This window comes from Salvia splendens, chromosome 13 (assembly GCF_004379255.2).
Source record: "Salvia splendens isolate huo1 chromosome 13, SspV2, whole genome shotgun sequence".
Lineage (NCBI taxonomy): Eukaryota > Viridiplantae > Streptophyta > Magnoliopsida > Lamiales > Lamiaceae > Salvia > Salvia splendens.
In genome coordinates this window covers 6,764,960-6,786,795 of record NC_056044.1, presented here as the reverse complement: position 1 = coordinate 6,786,795, position 21,836 = coordinate 6,764,960, and the positions used below count along the sequence as shown (strand labels likewise).

General features: G+C 38.4%; 1 protein-coding gene across 4 annotated transcripts; it reads left to right on the top strand.

The window, feature by feature from the left end:
- The first annotated feature begins 15,116 nt into the window (after positions 1 to 15,116).
- Positions 15,117 to 20,235, top strand: LOC121762580 (transcription factor HBP-1b(c1)-like). 4 transcript variants are annotated; one of them, XM_042158499.1, is made up of 9 exons: positions 15,117 to 15,423; positions 16,133 to 16,251; positions 16,454 to 16,513; positions 16,592 to 16,651; positions 18,249 to 18,326; positions 18,417 to 18,468; positions 18,839 to 19,110; positions 19,495 to 19,740; positions 19,844 to 20,235. In XM_042158499.1, the coding sequence occupies exons 2-9, from the start codon at positions 16,192 to 16,194 to the stop codon at positions 19,988 to 19,990; spliced, it is 975 nt and encodes a 324-aa protein (XP_042014433.1). In that variant the 5' UTR covers positions 15,117 to 15,423; positions 16,133 to 16,191; the 3' UTR covers positions 19,991 to 20,235. The 4 variants fall into 4 exon arrangements, with proteins under 4 accessions (XP_042014433.1, XP_042014435.1, XP_042014432.1 ...); XM_042158501.1 differs by having other exon boundaries at positions 16,082 to 16,251; XM_042158498.1 differs by having other exon boundaries at positions 16,067 to 16,251.
- The last annotated feature ends 1,601 nt before the right edge of the window (positions 20,236 to 21,836 follow it).

Here is a 21,836-nt window from a genome sequence, read left to right as displayed (position 1 = left end):
ATTACACTTTTTGAACTTAGTTTTTACTTGCTGTTGCCATCTTTGCAAGTTTATTTGATGATGATATTTAGTGTTTCATACTTTCATATCTCATTAGTAAATTTCAAGAAATGGACTTTCTGATTTGTTGATTTCTCCTACTGTTGTTAGTAATGACTTTTAGTCAGTATGATCAGAGGTTAATATCTGTAACATGGTAAGGGAGGTTTGAGGAGAAAATTTGATTCATATACTCCCTCCATCTGTTCAAAGATAAGCGAAACACTTCTTTTGGACACGAGATTTAAGGAATTGATATTTAAATAGTTAAAATAGAGAGACTAAAGTATGAGAGAGAGACAAGTAGAGAAGTAAAAAGAGAATAAATTATGTGGAGAATAAAGTATGAGAGATAATTTTTTGCTAAAAAAAAAGAAATGACTCACATGAGATATACTAAAGAGGAATATAACTCGCTTATCTTGGGACAGAGAGAGTACTTTTTTTCATCCATTTTTTAATTCTTGTCAAATTAAAGTGTGAAATGAGATAAGGAAGTATAATTTATAAAAGAGTGAACTACATAAACCATCCCTGACGTTTCCATTTGTTTCACTCCAGACCCCTAACGTTTAAAAATATCGTCACTAGTCTCTGGCGTTTAACATAATCACATATCAGGTTTTTTCGGACTAAAAAACCCTTCAGCCCTAAAAGGGCATTATGGTCATACCGAATGGAACTCTGCTGAGGCAGGCTGCTGCACTGGATGAGGTTTTGCTCAGGATTGATTGATTGATTAGTCACCACACCAAATAAAAAAAATACTTAAATATATTTAATACTCCACGCATTATATATCGAAAGTCAAACATAAGCAGCCAAGTCAAAGTTGCTATACTTCAATCGGATCCCTTAATTAAAGACACATCTTAATTAATTAATTATTAATTCACATCTTCAACTGTTTTTCAATCCCTTGTTTTTGGTGGGTTTTGCTTTGTGAAAATTGAGATATCGAATATATATGTTGGAATATCATATTAATTAACTTAATTGAAATGTGTGATTTTCTTTTTAATGCGATTTAATTTGTTAATTGCATGATTATATTAGTGATTTTTTAGTTGGTAGCAATAAATTCAGTTTTATGTGACAATTTTGCATGTAATTGTGATTTGTTTGTGTATTTATAATGCGATCATTTTCATAAATGAATGTTGGTCCATGTAGCACAATCATATTATTAAAATGGGCAAAAATACATAATATCGAATCAATATTACAATTTTTTTTACTATTAACACGCGTTTAATAAGACATAAGTAACGAATCAAAGATTTTATTCTCTTTTTTCTAAATAATAATTGCTCCATAATGAGGAAAATAGGGATTCGAGATGCATGTTTAAATATTACTCATACTAGTTTATCTCTATATTTTCTCTCCGAATAAAGATAAACATATATAAATTACAGGTACATAATCGACCAATTTTATTTAACCATTTATATTATTTCCTTGTTAGTTACTCCTATTATATTTTTAAATATATTATAAAAATTGGTTTTATTTGAAAGATTTATTATAAATTCGTATATATGATTTCAAGTTTGATTTAATAAAGGCCAATCTTTTTCCTAGATTATTGCAAAAGAGTAAATCGGTAACACATTAATCTATTATAAATTAATGAATATATTATGAATATAATAGGAATCTGCACTGCTCCATGTACTGATGTGACAAAAGTGATGTCGGCAAAAGTGCATAGTATGCCTTCTGAAATGTCTGAAATGCCCTTCAAGTCATTTGAGCATTTTGGTCTGAAAAATGACTATAAATATACGATATGTGATTATGTTAAAGATCAGAGACTTGTAGCAATATTTTTAAACATCAGGGGCATGGAATGAAACAAATAAAAACGTCAGGGATGGTGGCGCTATAAATTAGAGCATTATTTGGTTTGAAAGGTTCGACATTTATTGTTAACTTTTGTATCTTTTTCCTATGCATGCCCATTTGTATTGATTAATATTCAAATCACAAGCTCAACATGCAATATTTAAATCTAACCTCATGTGTAGGTTTAGATCATCTCCAATGGTATACTAAATATAAAAATAAAATAAAGAATATTTTTTTAAATTTGAATTTAGTACTCCCTCCGTCGAATATTTTTAAAATTTGAATTTAGTACTCCCTCCGTCCCAAGGAAGATGACGCCTTCCTTGGGCGGCACAAAGTTTTATGCAATTTTGTTTGGTGTGTTAATTGGAGATAGTAAAGTAAGAGAGAGAATAAAGTAGAGAGGAAGTTGTTTCCATTTATAGTAATGAGTCATCTTGGATGAGACAAACCAAAAAGGAAAGTGAGTCATCTTTAATGGGACGGGGAGTATAAATAATTGGAGTAAAATCATGATACATTTTACACTAAAACGAGTTTGTGTTAAGTGTAAATGATTGGAAAGACGAAATGTGTAGGTGTACCCAAAATCCAAGCCATCTCTTTAAGATCATGTTAAAGAGTAAAGATTAAGTTAGTCCATGTTAATACTCCCTCCGTCCCAACTTAATTGTCACTCTTTTCCATTTCAGTCTGTTCCAACTTAATTGTTCCATATTCCACTAACTCACTTCACTAACATTTTATTATAAAATCAATATAAAAAAGTGGGTCTGACATTCCACTAACTTTTCCAACAAACTTTTATTTATATTTCTTAAAATTCGTGCTCACTCCAAGGACAATTAAGTTGGGACGAAGGGGTATATGGAAAGCGTATAATATGATTAGGAAAAGAATCATGTAATTAATACGTAATTTATAGCACTTTTTAATAGAGGATCTCCTTACCATGTGTAAATTAGGGCAATCCGTATTCCCTCCTCTACATTAAGAGGATCGCCTCCATCAATCAATATACAGAAATTGTATCCCAACCATGTCTATGTCTACTACGGTTATCCAATTCAATAGTTCAATAAAAAACAATTAATCAAATAAACTGAAATAGAGTAAAGTATAACCAGATTTCTTACTCATTAAAAAAAAACTAAACAGCATTATCTAAAGCAACAGAAGCAGTGAATACAGTAGTGACGTCAGCAGGCACATCCAGAAAATAAAGCATGAAAACCAGAGGAAGAGACGACACAAGCATAGGAATGGAACCAGCGTCTGCACGGCTAGGATTCCGTTATTGGCTGCACGGTAGTGGATGGGCGGCGGAGGAGCCAGAGGTGGTAGAAGAGCATTACTAGGAGACCCAGAATCTGTTTCTCCATGTGTGGGATGAAATGATTGATTCAAATAAACAGAGGATGGGAGATGAAAAGTTTAAGAGCATCCACAACCGTGCTCTTGCCAGCGGCACGGTTGTGGGCCCGGGTGGTACTATTCATGCCTGCTCTTTGGCAAGAGCACAACACCCACAACTGTGCTCTTCCGCAAGGACGAGCACAATTAATTTAAAATTCAATTAAACAATAACATTTCCATAATATTAAAATTCATTTAAAAACCACAATAAATATTACAAATGACAAATAAAATTAAACATTACATAATTAAAATCCTAAAAATGAAAAATTACATAATTAAAATCCTAAAAATTAAAAATTACATAATTAAAATCCTAAAAATTAAAAAAACCACTACTCGTTGCCGAATTTCGCCCACATGTGGTTGATTAGGTCTTCTTGTAGTTGATTGTGGATTCGAGTATCGCGCATTGTGTGTCTTGTCTCGATCCTCTGGCCAACCGTCGTATGCTCGCCTCGGCGTGGGGGAGACCTCGCTGTTGAGCTTCCGGCTTCGTCCTCGTCGTAGAAGCTAGCCGCCCTCGGCCCTTCGTCGGCTATAATCATGTTGTGTAATATAATACACGTGAACATGATGTCGGCGATATTATTCACGTACCACAGCCGAGCCGGGGCCTTCACAATGTTGAATCGAGCTTGAAGGACCCCGAAGGCTCTTTCGACGTCCTTCCACGCTGACTCTTGACGCTGCGCAAAAAGAACCCGTCTCGGGTCGTGCGGGTTGTGGAGCGTCTTCACGAACGTCGACCACCTTGGGTAGATACCATCGGCGAGATAGTAACCCATGCGGTATGTATTTCCGTTGATGGTGAAGTCGATCGCCGGTGCTACACCATTCATCACATCATTGAAGAGTGGTGAAGAATAGAGCACGTTCAAGTCGTTGTTAGATCCGGCAACGCCGAAATATGCATGCCAAATCCATAGGCGATAGTCGACGACCGCCTCAAGGATAAGTGTTGGGCCGCCGCCTTTGTGACCGCTTAAGTGTTGCCCCCTCCAAGCAGTCGGGCAATTCTTCCACCTCCAATGCATGCAGTCAATGCTGCCAAGCATTCCGGGAAAGCCATGGACTGATTCGTGAAGACGAAGCAACCGTTGGCAATCATCGGTGGTGGGTGCCCGAAGGAATTCATCCCCAAAAGCAGAACGAACGCCCTCGCAAAAAATCTTTAAACAAAGGATTCCAGTGGACTCACCGATATGCAAATACTCGTCGAAGATGTCGGCCGTTTGCCCAGTAGCGAGTTGTCGGATGGCACACGTACACTTCTGCAACGCCGTGATACTTTGCCGGCCGGCTGCATCTACACCTGTTTGAAAGTATTCAACACGTACGGACAATGTGTTGACAATTCGCATGAACAAGCGCTTTGACATGCGAAAACGGCGCCTGAAGTAATCTACCGGAAACCGCGGATGGTCGGCAAAGTAGTCGGCAACGAGCCTTTCATGGGCTCCCTCCCGGTCACGATGGATGTAGCGGCGATTTGATCTAGTGCGTTGAGGAGGATGAGCGGGGGGTATTCGCCGCGACATATGCTTTGTAAGCGGCACGATGTTGTTCGTAGTATTCTTGTTCTTCGCGCTCCGCTTCCGCCATGAGATGAGTGAAATCCATTTGATGTTTTGAGTGAATGTTGAATGTGTTGATAGTTTGTATAAGAATTATGAATGAGAGATGAATGAAAGATGAATTGATGTGATAAATGAGTGATGAATGTGTGTATTTATAGATGATTTTGGGAAAAAAAATCAAAAAAATCAAAAAAATTCAGAAAAAACGGGAAAAAACGGCCATATTTTTGGGATTTGGAAAATATTTTTTTTTATTTTTTAGCATTATTTATAATTAAATACCGATTTTTAAAAAATAAAAATAAAAAATGTTTAAACACAACGGCTATGCCGTTGACGAATGGGAGCGCGCCACGTGTGCGTCTGCTGGCACGGACGTGCTCGATACATCGAGCAGCGCCGTGCCAGCGGCGCGAGCGCAGCGGCGGCGGATGGCGTCCGTGCCAGCGGCGCGGACGACGGTGGCGACGGATGCCACCGCTGCGCATGCTCTAATACTCAACTCACCCTGATTGATTTTTTTTATTATTATTTCTCAAATTAAGTAAAGAAAATATAGTAAAGGAGATGATATAGTGGGAAAGATAAATATTGGGATGTAAATCATATGCCACGTCAGAGAAAGAGTGAGAGTTCCAAGCAATATATATGCACTACCCAACCCCATTAGAGTGTCCATTATAAGTCGGACACGCCCAATAGCCCCGCCCCAGTTTTTGTCCATAGCCTCAATTTTGTTGTCCATAGCCCCAAAATTTTATGTCCGCCATTATAGTGGACACCTCCAATAGCCCTCAAATTTTATAATCAACTTTCAGTGTATAATGTTTCAAGTAATTATGAACAAATTTATCGGGCTATACGTAATTAGAAGAACACAACTATACGAAGTAGAATTAGAATTAGAATTAGAATTAAAATTAAAATTAAAATTACACACTAAATTAAAATTAAAATTAAAATTAAAATTACACACTACATTTAATCTAGTACAAATCACTAACATGTTTACACTGCGCTGCCACCTCCCCTACGTGCCCACACTTCTTCAATCAAATCGGCCTGCAGTGTGTTATGTGATGTGGTCCTGCGCATATCAGCGAAGCGTTGGATCAAATATTCATCGCTCCGCGGTACGCCTATCTGGATCGGCGCGGAGGCAACACCGTGACTTGTACTTGGGCCTTCTTCCGGTGCCCATCGCTCTGCCGCAAAGCCTTCATCTTCTATTATCATATTATGTAATATGATACAGGCTAACATAATATTCGCGACATCATCTTCGTGCCAAACTCGTGCCGGACACCGTATAATAGCCCACCGCGATTGGAGGACACCAAAAGCCCGCTCAACATCCTTCCTAGCACTCTCTTGTTTGCGCGCAAAATATTGTTTCTTCGGTCCAACTGGTTGGCGGACAGTCTTCACGAATACGGGCCACTGCGGATATATCTCATCTGCCAAATAGTAGGCCTACTATACTGCGTACCGACGTGGTCTCGTGGGATCGAGGGATCACATCCTCTGCATTCTCCTCCTCCTCCGCCAAACGGGCCACTTCCTCCTGGGCGGCCTGGTGTTGCACCTGTTGAATCAGAGCATTCCAGCTGTCTCTCCACAAATTGTTCATTTTCGACCCCAAATTGTAGTGAGAGAAATTTTTATAGATGTAGAGTTGGAATGGTGTGAAAATAATGAATGGAGTGGGGTGTATTTATAGGTGAATTGAAATGTAAAAAAAACAAAATTAAAAATCGGCTATAGTCGCGGCTGTCGGTGCCGCCACTATAGGCGCCGCGCCTATAGCCGCGTCCGCCCCCATTTCGCCGCGTCCTCGCCCCGGAGTCGGCTGAAGCCCGTCCGCCCCCCTACCGCCCTCGCGGCTATAGCCGCCCGCCCTCCGCCCCAACCCGCGACTATAGCCGCGGGCTCCCCATAGTGGATACCCTTAGGCTTGGCATTATTACGCAGCTAAGACAAGACAACGCTAGGTGGCGTTTCGAATGAAAAATCTAGTCTCGTCTTGGCGCATTGTTATAGGGCGGTAAAGCCCACTCGCCACGCCGCGAGTGGGCTTCTTTAGTGCAATTAGAAAAAAATAAACTATTTTTAAAAGTAGATTTTATTTTAAAATTTAAGTTTCAATTATAAAAGGTTGATTTTTATTTTAAATAAAATTTTTAAAATAATTAAAAAAATAATTTCGATCCATCTGAATATTAATTTGAAATTTTAATAAAAATTAATTTTTTTTAATGAATTGTGTATTTTAATTAAATTCACAAAAATAATTTAATTAGATTTTATATTAAATAAACTAAAATAAAAAATAAAAAATGAAATAGTGGGACCCCTGAATATTGATGGAAAGAGACAGTTAAGAGATGAATGATTACATGTGATGTGTCTTAATTAAAAGATGGAATAAAAAGTGGTGTAAAGCTCATGAATAGTGAATGGAAGAGATGGATAAGAGACGACGATGTTGGTGATCTTAGACTCTAAGTATGGGCATTTTAGGAAATGTCCCAAGAGCAAAATCGTGAGGCTTCCACCAAAATGAACAATATCATACTAATGTGGAGTCGAGTGTGCACACCGACGAACTCAAATAAAAAAAAAGATAAAGATAAGAAATAGTAAATGTTTTATTTTTATCTAAAAATGGATATCAATTACGTGTAATGTGACAACTAAAACAAGGGAAATTAATTGCTCACAGTGCCATAAATGGAGTATGTATGCATGGATGTGTACGTGAGAGAGAAATTTCGGTACCAACCCATCTAATTTTGAATCACAAAAATTTCCCTTGGCACTAAGGGCATCCACTATAAGGCGGACACTTTCAATAGCCTCGCCCCCTCTTTTGTCCACAATCCCAGTTTATTTTTCCACTCCCACAAAAAAAAGTGTCCGCAGCTATAAGGTGGACACTTTCAATAGCCCCAAAATAAAAAATTTTCAGGGGACGGCTTGCGCCGTTGACCGGCGCACTATAGGCCGGCGAGGCGTGATATGCTCAATCCCTTAATGTAGGTTATTGATTCATAATTTATTCTTTCCTATTTTGATCAAATCTTCTCCTTTATTCTAACACTCCCCCTCAAATTGAGTAGTGGGATCCCCGATACTCAATTTGTCAAGAACATCTTCAAGACTCCTCGAGCTAACCGCCTTGGTTAGTATATCTGCCAGCTGATCTTCCGAGCGCACAAATGGGAACTCGACCACTCCCTCTTCAATCTTCTCCTTGATGAAGTGTCTATCCACCTCCACGTGCTTTGTTCGGTCATGTTGCACTGGATTCTCTGAAATGCTTATAGCGGATTTGTTATCGCAGTATAACTGACTCTTACTTGGAACAGAGTCAACCTCTGTCATCAATTTCCTTAGCCACATGATCTCAGTCAGACCACTCTTTATTCCTCTGAATTCTACCTCTGCACTAGACAGAGCTACCACATTCTGCTTCTTGCTTTTCCATGTTACCAAGTTTCCTCCAACGAATGTAAAGTAGCCCGAGGTGGATCTTCTATCCACTGGATTACCTGCCCAATCTGCATCAGTATACCCATGGATTTCCAAGCTCTCATTTTTCTTGAACACTATTCCATAACCAACGGTTCCTTTCAAATATCGAACTATCCTCAGTGCAGCCTCTAAATGTTCGGCCTGGGGTTGATGCATGAATTGGCTCACCACCCCCACAGCATAGGCAATATCAGGTCTAGTGTGAGACAGATAGATGAGTCTCCTAACCAAACGCTGGTATCGCCCTCGATCTGCTGCCTCGGCTCCATCTTGTATCCTCAAGCCATGATTTTGTGCAATCGGGGTGTCGGCTGGTTTACACTCTAGTAGGCCTGTCTCTGCTAGGATGTCCAAAATATATTTCTTCTGCCTCAAAAATATCCCTCGCGGTGAGCGGAGGACTTCAATTCCCAAAAATACTTCAGATCACCCAAATCCTTCTTCTCAAATTCTTTGAAAAGCTTCTCCCTCAAACTCTTTATTTCCTCTGCATCATCACCTGTAATAATCATGTCATCAACATACACAATTAAACAGGTAATCTTTCCTTCGTGCCTTTTCAAGAACAGTGTATGGTCTGAGTTGCTCTGTCTATATCCATAGCTCTTCATTGCGTCAGCAAATCTACCGAACCAGACTCTTGGTGACTGCTTCAACCCGTACAGAGTTTTCCTCAATCTGCATCCTTCACCTGCTTTAAATTCATCAGAAAAACTGGTGGTGCCTCCATGTAAATTTCTTTCTTTAACTCTCCATGAAGGAAGGCGTTTGTGACGTCGAACTGGTATAGTGGCCAATCTCGATTAGCGGCAATGGAAAGTAGTACCCGGATTGTGTCCATCCTGGCTACTGGAGAAAAAGTTTCTGAGTAGTCTATTCCATAAGTTTGAGTATACCCTTTAGCCACCAGTCGAGCTTTATACCGCTCGATACTTCCATCCGGTCTCCGCTTAATGGTGAACACCCATCTACACCCAACTGGCTTCTTTCCTTCGGGTAGTTGGCATTTGTCCCAAGTGTGGTTACGCATTAGAGCGTCTATCTCCTTCTTCATGGCTTCTCTCCAATGCTTGTTCCTCATAGCCTCGTCTGCCGACTGTGGGATTTCTTCCTCGCGATAGAGTATCTTGCCTTTCTGTTGATTCTCTCTGGACTGTACCTCTTCGGTGGTACTCCCATGTTCGCCCTTGGAGGTAGTATATATCTTCTAGTGTCAGGATCAATTCCCTCAATCTCATCTGTTTCAACCTCTTCAGGTTGGTCATTATCTTCCCCCTGAGTCTCATTCACACCATTAGATCCGATAATGTCATTGACAGGAGCGAGAGTACTTACATTCGATATCAGAAGCGGAGAGTCATCATTAGGACTTGTGTCACCTGCTGCTTCGGTCTGCACCACATCAGAGACTTGCCCAGCGGAGTTGCGTACTGCTTCCTCTGGTAGGTCCGCTTCTGGTGCACTTGGCATTGACACCCAGCTTAGTGGGTCACTAATGTTTTCCCTAGTATTACTCTCCCCCTGACCACTAAGATGGGTATAGAAGTACTCAGATTCAAGAAAATCGCAATTCATGGTCGTGTACATACGTTTAGACTTAGGGTCAAAGCACCTATAACCCTTTTGGTTTACCCCGTAGCCCACAAATACACAATTAATGGCACAAGGGGATAACTTTGTTCATTCATGTTTTGGTATATGGACAAAAACTGAGCAGCCAAAGACACGGGGTGCCAGAGAAAGGTGTTGGGGAACAGTTGTTTGTAGGGCTAGGGTATCGGTCGGTGTTTGGAATTTTAGGATATGGGTAGGTAGCCGATTTAGAAGGTAAGCGGAAGTGGCAAGGGCTTCCGGCCAGAAGGTTTTTGGAACTTGTGACTCGATGAGCATGGCTCGGGTCATTTCTAGTAGGATTCTGTTTTTTCTCTCGGCTACCCCATTCTGTTCGGGAGTGTGGGCACAGGTGGTTTGGTGTATCAGCCCCTTGTCTAGGATGAACTGTTTCATTTTGGAATTGACGAATTCCCTCCCATTATCAGATCGAAGGATTTTGATGGATTTTTGGTATTGTGTTTGGACAAGGTTATAGAAATGGACAAAATGTTCAACAACTTCAGATTTATGCTTCATAAAATATACCCAAGTCATACGGGTACAGTCATCAATAAAAAGAAGAAAGTATCTAAAGCCTTGTCCCCCAACTACTGGTGCGGGTCCCCAAACATCAGAATGTATTAAATCAAAAATGGTTTCAGTACGAGAATTACTCAAAGGATAAGAGTTTCTATGGCTTTTAGCCAAAACACAAGTCTCACAATACATGCTCGACTTTGGAATAATATTAGGAAATAACATTTTTAAATAACCCGGAGAAGGATGTCCTAAGCGTCGGTGCCAAAGCCAAGCTTCCCTATCAGCAGTCCCGTGAGTTAGCATGGCAGCTCCTTTTGGGCTATCTCATCCACGTAGTACAGCCCGTTACTTTCAGTGCCACGCCCAATAATCTCTCCGGTCCTGATATCCTGTAATAGACAGAAATTTGGTTGCATCAGCAATGTACAATTTAACTCCCGTGTCACATGACTGATTGACAATAATTTATGAGAGAGTGAAGGAACATGCAAACAATTAGATAGTTCTAAAGTTGGAGAAATCTTCACAGTTCCTGCCCCCTTTACAACCGTAAACTCTCCACTAGCAGTCTGAATATGAGAAAAATGAGGCTTATGAAGGTTAGTAATATCTGACTCATCATACGTCATCGTATCAGTAGCCCCACAATAAAAAATCCACCTATTAATTTTTTTCGATCCTGTAGACACAGTACATGCTATCCCAAAATTTTCTAGGGCTTGAAAACGATTTTCACATTTAATTGGGCCTGATTTGTATTTCTCAACACATCTGGGGGTCACTTTAAAATTTCGAGAAACTTCTGGGGCGAAATTAAGAGAGGGACTGGAATGGGGTAAGTTTTTGGAATATAAGAAAGATGGAGGGTTAGATTGCAAACCTAACCCTAATACACATTTACCTCTCGCCTCCGTCGTCATTTCTTCCTCTGATCGGATCGGTCCAGCAGCAAATTGTGCGATCCCGGTCGTCTTCGGTGGTGCTCCGATCAGCTGCTCGTTGCCCCGAGCGTGAGCGGCCACATCACGGTTGCCCTCGGCGGTGGCGAGACTCGCTGCTTCTCCATCCGCTCCAACAGCCGCGACGGCGTGGCCCTTGCTCCATGGTGGCCGAGCGGCCGCCGGTTTGTGCTTCGACTCCCACCATTCCGGATATCCCACCAATTCGAAGCATTGCTCTCTTGTGTGCTTCCGTTTTCCACAGTTTGTGCATACCAATTTAGACCGATCTTCATCTGTTCTTCGGTCATCGGATGGTCGCTGGTTCCACCCTCCGTTCCTGCTATCGCCGCCGCAACGTGGAGCGTTGGAGTGATTCGGCCTTCGCGCTGTGAACAGCCCTGCTCCGATCCCGTCTCCTGGTACTTTTCCGTCTGTCGGGCGGAGAATCTCCGATCGGATATCCTCCCTCTTCACTATGTTGTATGCATGTTCGGCCGAGGGGAGTGGTTCCATCTTTAACACTTCTCTTTTTACTAATTCATACTTATCATCTAATGCCGTAAGGAATTGATAGAGCCGATCTCGTTCTGTCTCTTCATTGTAGATTTGGATATCCTCGGGATATTTCATCTGGTTGGGCCGCTTCTGATCAATTGCGGTCCAGATCTCGTTGAGGTCGTTCCATACTTCCTCCAACGTGGTGTTCCCCTGTTTTAACGTGCTCGCTCTCCTGTGGAGATCGTATGTTTGCAACGAATCTCCGCCACTCTTGTATGTTACAGCCAGGCTGTCCCATATGTGTTTTGCCGTCGGTTGTTGAGCAACTCGGCTGACCAACTTGGTTTCGATGTTTTGAACAAGCCACGTAAATACACAATGATCGGCTTCTTGCCACTGTGTAAACGTCGGGTCTGTTCTCGGTGGTGGGGATGGGACTCCAGTGATGTGAGATACCATCCCCCTTCCGCTTATTGCGTTATGCATCAGGATGGACCATACCGGATAATTGTCGCCATTGAGTTTGAATCCAACCGTCAGTGGCTGAGAGTCGGTTTTGTATATGGTTTTCTCTGGTTTGGTTTCGTTGTTCTCTGGTGGTTGGTTATGCATAAGGCTTTTACGCATAAAATTTGAAAAAAGGCGTGCAAACTCATCCGCTTCGGATGTGTTCGGGCCGCCAGTTGTTCCTTTTTCGGTTTCTGACATCTCTCTCTGTCACAGGTTCTCACAGGTTCTTAGTCGAGGGTTGGGAAAGGGTTATGAGCGATGATGATATTGATTCTGAGCTCTCAGAATCGTCGCCCGCTCTGATGCCATGACAAACGGCAAAGGAAGAAAGAATTTAGGGTAAAGCTTGATACATTCTCATTACCACCGTGTAGGTTAAATAGGAGTTTACAATATCTTGTATATGGCAACTAAATCATTCTACTCTATACATGATATGCTCAATCCCTTAATGCAGGTAATTGATTCATAATTTATTCTTTCCTATTTTGATCAAATCTTCTCCTTTATTCTAACACATGAGGCTTTCTTGGTAATCATCTCTCTCATAATGCTTTTTCATGGCTATAATGTTTAAAGGCAATTAGTATATTAGCCTGATTGGTCATTTGATTCTTTCGGTAGTGTCTAATTAACTAGTAGAAATTCTTGGGTTCTATTATAAAATTAATTAGTGATAGGAGCAGTATTTTTTTAATTTTAATTCTCAACACCATTCCTCAAACCCTTGAAGGTGAATCTTGGTTTTAAGCTCAGATATATTGCCAAGTGAGTCATTTTTTTTCGGTTTCTACTCAGATATACTGCTGGGTCAGTTAATTTTAGCCTACAATTGGTGACCCGCTCTGATACCATGATAGAAATCTATGGGTTCCATCCTAAAATCAATTGGTGATAAGAGGAGTGGCCCATGAAATTTATATACTAGTTTCAGTTTTATCTTGACACTAATATGAGATAGTTATATGTTATTTTTTATTTTCAATTGTGAATAGTAACCACACTAATTTCTTGAGCATACGATTCAAACTCTGATAAAGTATTGGTAGAATATGTATTTGAGACATTGGCTTCAAGATTAACAATTCATTGTAAAGAAGATTAATAATGGCTTCTTAATTTATACCGTGATAACTAGAACGTAACTTTAGACTTATTTGATAGACGAAAAGAGACTTACCAACTTATATTTGTGGCGCCAAATTTTATCTACCATTCTTTTTTCTATATAAATAAATTGGATCTAAACGTACATTTTTATACTCAATTAGTAGATCATAGTCAACTTTATAGGTTGCAAATCCGGAAATAGTCAAAATTTTCTTACGCCTTCATATATTTCTATGTATAGGCAACACATAAGTATTGAATTCTTCCTAGTTACGTACGTTGATGAAAAATATGATCATGGGTCCAGTTTCTTCTACTATATGAATTCCTTATGCATACTACATACATGGACTAGATATGTAAGAAAAGTGTTGAGACATTTTATCTGTTGGATTAGATAGGCTTAATCAATCCTCTCCGATTTTGAAGATCTTTTGTCAACTTACTTTTCAATTGGGAACTACTCATGTCCGAAAATGGTACAAAGAGTGTAAATGAGAGAGAAGATCTTTGAAGGATTGCGACAAGGAAAAATTGCATATAAAGTGTTTTTGATGGCCAAAGGACGTTTATTTGACTGATCTTCATAATTTAAATGGTTATTATTCATGTTTAATAAATTAAAAATGTGAAATTATTAAAATATTTATAAGTGTAGTGTAAATGAGAGAGAAAAGTCTTTCATGTGACATACTAGTAAAAAGGGGATGTCTCTTGCAAAAGGAGTAAAAGAGAGCCTGCGTGTGTGTATTTTAATTAATCAAATAAGAAAACCATTACAATTATAAAGAAATTTTGCATGTATTATAAGAAAATAATAACGACATCATAAAATAATACTGAGATATAAAAAAACCCATACAACCTTCATTTTAATTTTTATATGTAATTTTTTCTTTATCCATATTCCTAAAATATGATTTTTTTCAACTTCATAGACTTAAAATGTACAACCTACATTTACAAGAAATTTATTATGAAGTTCACTCCTCCATTTAAATGTGGTATTTCGATTAGTTATCAACATTTATCCCCCATTTATTATAGTTTGGTGTCTTTATGAAATTAAAATCACATTACTACTAAATATTCTTTCTCGATGGTTGCATACAAAATTATATACTTATATCGGAACAAAAAAAACTTTTAACTCAAAAAACTCTAAATTTTGAGCTTATTACAATATAAATTATGTCATCCTATATGGCTGTATATTTAAAGCATCCCCTTTCATCCTTGGTTTATCATACCGGAAATAGATTGAAATAAATTTCTTAAAAAATACGTAAAAAATGACGTGTTTGTGAATAATTATGTACCATTAACTACTATAAAATACATTTTATATTCTCATGCTAAGCTGGCTCGTTTTTCAATTAACCTAACAATGAGGTTATTAACACAAACACAATGGATTCTGAATCTCATGACATTAAAAGAGAATCAAAATAAATTTTAATAGATTCTCAACAATTATTAATAAAGATTTGCCCAAGTGAATTCAATTTGCTCTCTGAAGCTCACACTCACACTGTCACACACCACACCAGGCTGAGGCTCTCTCTCTCTACTGTATCTTCTACTTTCCCTCTTTCCTTTTATATGAGAAGCCTCATCGAAACTTCCAACCCTCCAAAAAGAGAGAAATAAATCAAGAAAGGAAAAACAGACTCAAAGTCAAAACTGGGTTGTAGTAATTTCTCTCTCCCTCCACACCACTTCATTTCCCTTTGATCTCATTTCACTACTTTCTCTATACCAGTGTTTGGTAATAGGACTTCTAATTTCTGCGACCCATATGAGATAGCCAGGTAAAGTTTTAACCTTTTTCGTTTTTGTCTATTTATTTATTTTATTTCCCATGCTGGGGTTCGATTAATGGGATTGAGGCAAATGATTTGCTAGTTCTGAAAAGTTGTGGTTGTGGATTGAGCTTTGAATTGGTGTTTTGTACAAGATTATTTTGTCATACAATTTTGCTAATGCGAATGAGATCCAGATTATATTGATATGTGCATATATGCTTGCTTTTGTATGCATATTTATGTGTATACCAGTTAATTCTTGTAAAAGCTTTATTAAGTATTCATCTGCAGATGTGGAATAGTATTAAGATTCGAATGCTAGCTTATATTAGTAGCCTTTTCCCCTGATTTTTGATTAATTTCGTGACAATGAATACTTTCTGTGAAAAGATGGGGCATCTAAATTTAGGTTTTGGCTGAAGAGATGAATAATTTCTGTTTAATTGAAAAAAAAATAGTTGTCGTAAAATATTTCAAGGACAGTGCTATTTACTTGGTTTAATGGTTGGGAGAAGATATTTTGTGTATTCAGTTGTGCAGTGATGTTGCTAATTTAATGCTGAGCAATCAATTAAGGTTGCTTATTTAGTTGCTCAATGGTCTATTTTTTTGTTTTCTTTTGAATTCTTGTTGTCGTATATAAGTGCAGAGAAGCATTCTGCAGTTTGTAGAGGATTTAAGTGCATTGGGTACTGAATCTCCTCGCTCCCAACAGTGATGCATGTACGTGTTTCAGCTTGAAGCGTCAATCTTGGAGATTTTCAAGATTCCAACATGGAAGATACTAGTCCTAGGACGGATTCGTCCACTGATGCTGATACAGAAGATAAAATGGTACTTATAATGCAGTATGATGTTTGTTTCCGTTTTTCAGAATATATGATGTGCACATTTTAGCACATAGTATGAAATATGAAGCGAGGCATGGATTCTGCTTTTAATTTATGTTTGATGCCGCCTTATGTTTTCTTTCTTCTAACACATAAAGCTATTGTAGTTAGTTGATGATTTGATCATGGGATCTGTTCTTGTGCAGAGCAATCAATTACAGGGAATAGGTGCTTCCGATGGCAGTGATAAGTCAAGAGATCAAAAGGTTCTTGAACTCTAAATTTTTCCCCCACATGTTTTATTTTATTTAATGCAGATGTGTAATTGCCACGTCCTTCTGTAGACTCTCCGTAGACTTGCTCAAAACCGGGAAGCTGCAAGGAAAAGCCGCTTGAGAAAAAAGGTAGGTTTATCGGTATTTTTAGTTAATCCCTTTTACTTTCAATCAATAACAAAATGCCACCTTTTAGGTCTTCAGTGGTATCAAGCCGATAGTTTTTTGCTTTATTGGTATAGTTGTATATTGTCAATTCTTAGATTTTCTAAGTTTGAAGTTGATTTACATTAAAAAGATCCTGTGAAATACCATGTTTAGAAAATCTTGGTTATTCCTCTTTGATATGATCCTAAGAAAACCAGTTATTTCATGTGATATGTGGTTGTAGAAGTTTTGTTTTCCCGGCATAATGCATAGACGGATCGATGCTGAGATGGGGTAATTGGTTGGGGAGTTTAATAATTTAGTCAGTCAGATGCAGAGGATAAGTGAGGATCAGTATGTGAGTTTGGCCAAGTAATCCAGTCACCCCAAGTGTTCATTCAAACAAACTTTGTCTTTTTACAAACGTAGGACTGCCAAATTTGTCTGTCTTTCAACAAAACTACCACCCATCCTATCCAGCTGTGCTCCGGGTTCCCACCACCGCCGATCTCTCATTACCAGTTTCTGGTGCTGTCTGCTAACAACCTAACATAATTATTTTTTCCGAACAGGGGAATGCTCCGTGAACACAAGTTAATTTTTTAGATTTGGGTGGGAGCTTGGCAAAGGTAATTTTGTATCTGTCCACAAAAAATAGACTATTTTTACCATTTTGGGCCGTCCAACAAAATTAGTTCGATTCTAAATATGGAAACTTTTAAACAGCATATTAACCCTACACATCATTTAATAATGTGGACCCTACAATCCACTAACACTACTTCCACCACCTTCCCCCCCCCCCCCTCTTACTTTACCAAATGCGTATTAAAACCCGTGCCATTTACAACTTTGTCTATTTTTTGTGGACAGAGGTAGTATAAAAAAGACAACACTTAGACATAGATTCGGTACAAGTAAGACAACATACAAGGAAGATGAATGTGTCTAAAGCGAAAACACCGAGTTTGTACAAGATAAAGTTTTGTTCATGCATTGTGTCAGAAATGATGCATCTATGTTATCATGGATTACGAAAACCCTCTTTCTAATTGAGTGATAGAGATTTTGGATGAGCCTGGTATTTCCAAGCATCTTAATATCATTGTGATTTCATTCAGTTATGACTTTCTTAAGCATTCAGCTTGTAGGACTTCAGTAATTATGTAATGGTGTACCCATTATAGTTGGATAGTTTTATCGGCGAATTTGGTTAGTCAAGAGGAATTCATCATTAGTATTGAATAGTGATGTCTTGGAATATTAGTAATCCTGCTAATAGTAGTCTTACTAAGAGTCATCTCCCTCCCCAGCAAGGTCACTCATCATCTTGTTGCCGGATTCTATAAAAAATAGAAAACTGTTATATTCATATCTTTGTCAGTTAAAGTGCCTTTAGATGGAGTCTTGGAGCGATAATTTCATTTGTTCCTTTTTCCTTTACTCGGAAACTGTTTGAGGACACTCACCCGCACAATATTGTATTATGATTCTTCTGAGGTGCTTTTCCAATATGATTTATTACTACTTTGATGTCTCCCAACTTCATTGATAACTTGCTTCTGTATTTGTGATATAGGCCTATGTTCAACAGCTAGAAAGCAGCAGAATGAAATTGACGCAACTCGAGCAAGAGCTTCAACGAGCTAGACAGCAGGTTTCTTGCTGTTTTCTTCTTACAAATATGTGATTCCCATTTCGTCTCTTTTGTTTTTCAATTTAGTGAATGGGTGTTTTTTTTCTGAAGGGGATATTTATTTCGAGTTCCGGAGATCAATCTCAATCAATTGGTGGAAACGGTATGGGCAACTTATTTTGACTGTTTATTTCTGTTCCTTATAAAAGAAGATTTTTCGTCCAAATTGGTAGATGTGTTATTGTCTTGTTTCGTTTTTGAAGAGGAAAAAGGTTATAAGCTTCAGTCTTTTGCATGCTAGGGCTTTCTGTCTGACCTAATAAATAAAGAAGAGTAGAAATTGATAATTAGGAGGCAAGTCCGTGAGTCTTGGTTTGGGGCCGTTGCTTGTCATTTGTAGTTTCTAGATTTGAAAATTTGTTGCATCGCATCCCAAAATTGAGGAATCTTTATAGCCAGCCCGGAACTTGAAACTACTTTTTACTAAAAATTTCGTTTCAGCGACTTTGACTTCTGTCAATATCCACTTCTAGGTGCCTTGGCCTTTGATGTTGAGTACGCGAGGTGGCTGGAGGAGCACAACAAACGGATTAATGAACTTAGAGGCGCTGTCAATTCGCACGCGGGTGATGGTGAACTCCGTATAATCGTTGACGGCGTTGTGTCTCAGCATGACGACATCTTTAGGATAAAAGGTGATGCTGCAAAGGCCGACGTCTTCCACATCTTGTCGGGCATGTGGAAGACGCCTGCTGAAAGATGCTTCCTCTGGCTTGGTGGCTTCCGCTCTTCCGAACTTCTTAAGGTAAGTCACATTATGATATTGACCAACCTTGAAGGGTTTAAGATAGAAATCAAGCTAGAGATCTCCATTATCTCTTAAGTTGATTTACTTTCCTAGTTTAGAGTTCGTAGGAGTCTTATAAATAGCTTCTCTTTGGAAGAGCTAGACACCTCGGAAAACAAATATTTCAGGACGGTATCAACCATAGGCCTCTTCGGAGGATTGTTCTTCTTGAGCTTAAATTTCAATTGTTGTCTTCCGTTTTCGCTTGGTTCCTTTTATTTTGTGTTGAACTGCCTTTCACTCCGTATCACATATTATCATTTCAAGTTCATTGATTCCTTTATTTGATTTCTGGCTATTATATTTTGTTTTTGATTTTGTTTGCAATAATCTTGGTTGCAGCTTCTAATTAATCAGTTAGAGCCATTGACTGAACAGCAGTTATTGGCTATCAACAACTTGCAACAATCGTCTCAGCAAGCCGAAGATGCTCTATCTCAAGGAATGGAAGCATTGCAGCAGTCGTTGGCCGAGACATTAGCTGGTTCCCTCGGTCCAACAGGCTCTTCTGGTAACGTTGCGAACTACATGGGCCAAATGGCAATGGCGATGGGAAAGTTGGGAACTCTCGAGGGCTTCATTCGTCAGGTTAGCTACCACTCACCTTAGCCTTTTTCAAAGTAACACCGTGTTCTTCTTGCCTACGCTGAGTTTACATATAACGTGACGAAAGGAAAAATGTTGGTTTCAGGCGGATAATTTGCGGCAGCAAACTCTCCAACAAATGCACAGGATATTAACAACTCGCCAGTCAGCCCGCGCTCTCTTAGCTATCAGCGACTACTTCTCCCGTCTGCGTGCCCTCAGCTCCCTCTGGCTCGCGCGTCCCCGGGAATAGTAATTTAGATGGGATATTACTGAGTTTGTTGATTTAAAACTTGGAAGCAGCAGCAGTGTGGGAGTTGATGCTGATTTATTTCAAAATGTAACATTTAGCTCTCCTGCAATTTTAATAGTGGAAGTGCATATCTCTTGACTGATTGTATAATTTCTCCTCCCATTGTATAATTTGTAGCATTTTTAGTTGTAAGTGACTGGTTTAACTATTTAGCTTAATATAAATCCAAGAAATTGTTGATTGTAGCCTTGTTGGGAAATCAAAATTGGATGTTATACGAAAAACTGAAATGAAAAAAGGTCTTATGTAGGCGATTGCCGACTGAGGCCGAGTAAACGTGTTTTTCCTTTTCATTGTTCTTTCTTCTCCCTCTTAATTAGGGGTGGGAAATTATACCGAAATACCGAAATACCGGACTTACCGTACCGGAAAAATACCGAAAATACCAATTTTTCGGTATACCGCAGTTCCGGTACGGTATGATACCGTACCGCATTGTTTCGGTATGGTAACGGTATCAATTTTTCTATACCGCGGTATACCGGTATACCGTGGATTCGGTATACCGCGGTATACCGGTATACCAATACATTTATATTAATATTAATATTAATATATATATATATATATATATATATTAATATTAAATATGTTAATGGAATTAGCTCTGTGGGGTTTATGGTGGGTTTTGAATTAGCAAATGAAAAAATGTCGGGACATGAAACATATTGTAGAGATGTCTATTTCACATCTACTCTTGAAATATAACAAAAATACATAGGATTCATTTTACATTTATCTGACTAGTGCTTTGTTTCATGCAATATGCGAATTGCTAAATAACAATACGAAAAAATATAAAGATATTTTGAAACTTCTAATCATTATAATTATTTTAAATGTTTTTTCATAAATATAGTTCATTTTTCATAAATATGTTATAATATATATATATATATATATATATATATATATATATATTACATTTATATATATAGATATATTATATTTAAAAAAAGTTTAAAAATAGAATTTTCTAATCCACGGTATACCGTTACCATACCGCATACCGTTATTACGGTATGGTAACGGTATCAAAAATTATCATACCGAATTTCCGGTATACCGGAATTCCGGTATACCGGAAATTCGGTACGGTGTCGGTATAGAATTTTGTCATACCGTAATTTTCGGTACGGTATGCGGTATGGCACGGTCGGTACGGTATACCGTACCGACCCACCCCTACTCTTAATCATTGGCTCAGGCAAAACAAAATACTATATACAAAGACAAAAAAAAATTGTGAGCAATAAAACTGTCATTTTGTTTTCTTCTATTTAAAACTTTGTTGTTTTTCTCCGCATAGCAAATCTGGTTCCATAAAAATAATCTACTTATATTTATATACCCCTTCGTTCATTATTAATAGAGACACTTCTTTTCAACACAGAGATTAAGAATAGTGTGCAAAGTAAATGGAGAATAAAGTAAGAGATAATAGAGTAAGAGAGATGAAAAGAGAATAAAGTAAGAATGAGGTTTACTTTTTTACCAAAAATAGAAATAACTCAATTATCTTAGAACTTTTCAAAATAGAAATATGACTCAATTAACATAGAATGAAAGGAGTAGTAAATACTGTATTCATCAATTTGTCAAGGCAAAAGTATGGATTTTATTTATACTGAATATTCAATATAGTATACGGTTTGAGAGTTTCGATATTGTGTATCCAGGGACGGATGTACATGATCCCCACAAGGGGCAAATGTCCCACCTAAAACAAAATTCACTTATGCTATTCTGATAGCTAATTTTAAATTTTTTCGAAATATTCTTATTT

Bases quoted from the DNA above. Each gene is read 5' to 3' on its own strand.
- LOC121762580 (XM_042158499.1), top strand. From the start codon at position 16,192: ATGGAAGATACTAGTCCTAGGACGGATTCGTCCACTGATGCTGATACA. The intron at 16,252-16,453 runs GTACTTATAATG...GTTCTTGTGCAG, and splicing joins CTGATACAGAAGATAAAATG to AGCAATCAATTACAGGGAAT. The intron at 18,327-18,416 runs GTTTCTTGCTGT...TTTTTTCTGAAG, and splicing joins TTCAACGAGCTAGACAGCAG to GGGATATTTATTTCGAGTTC.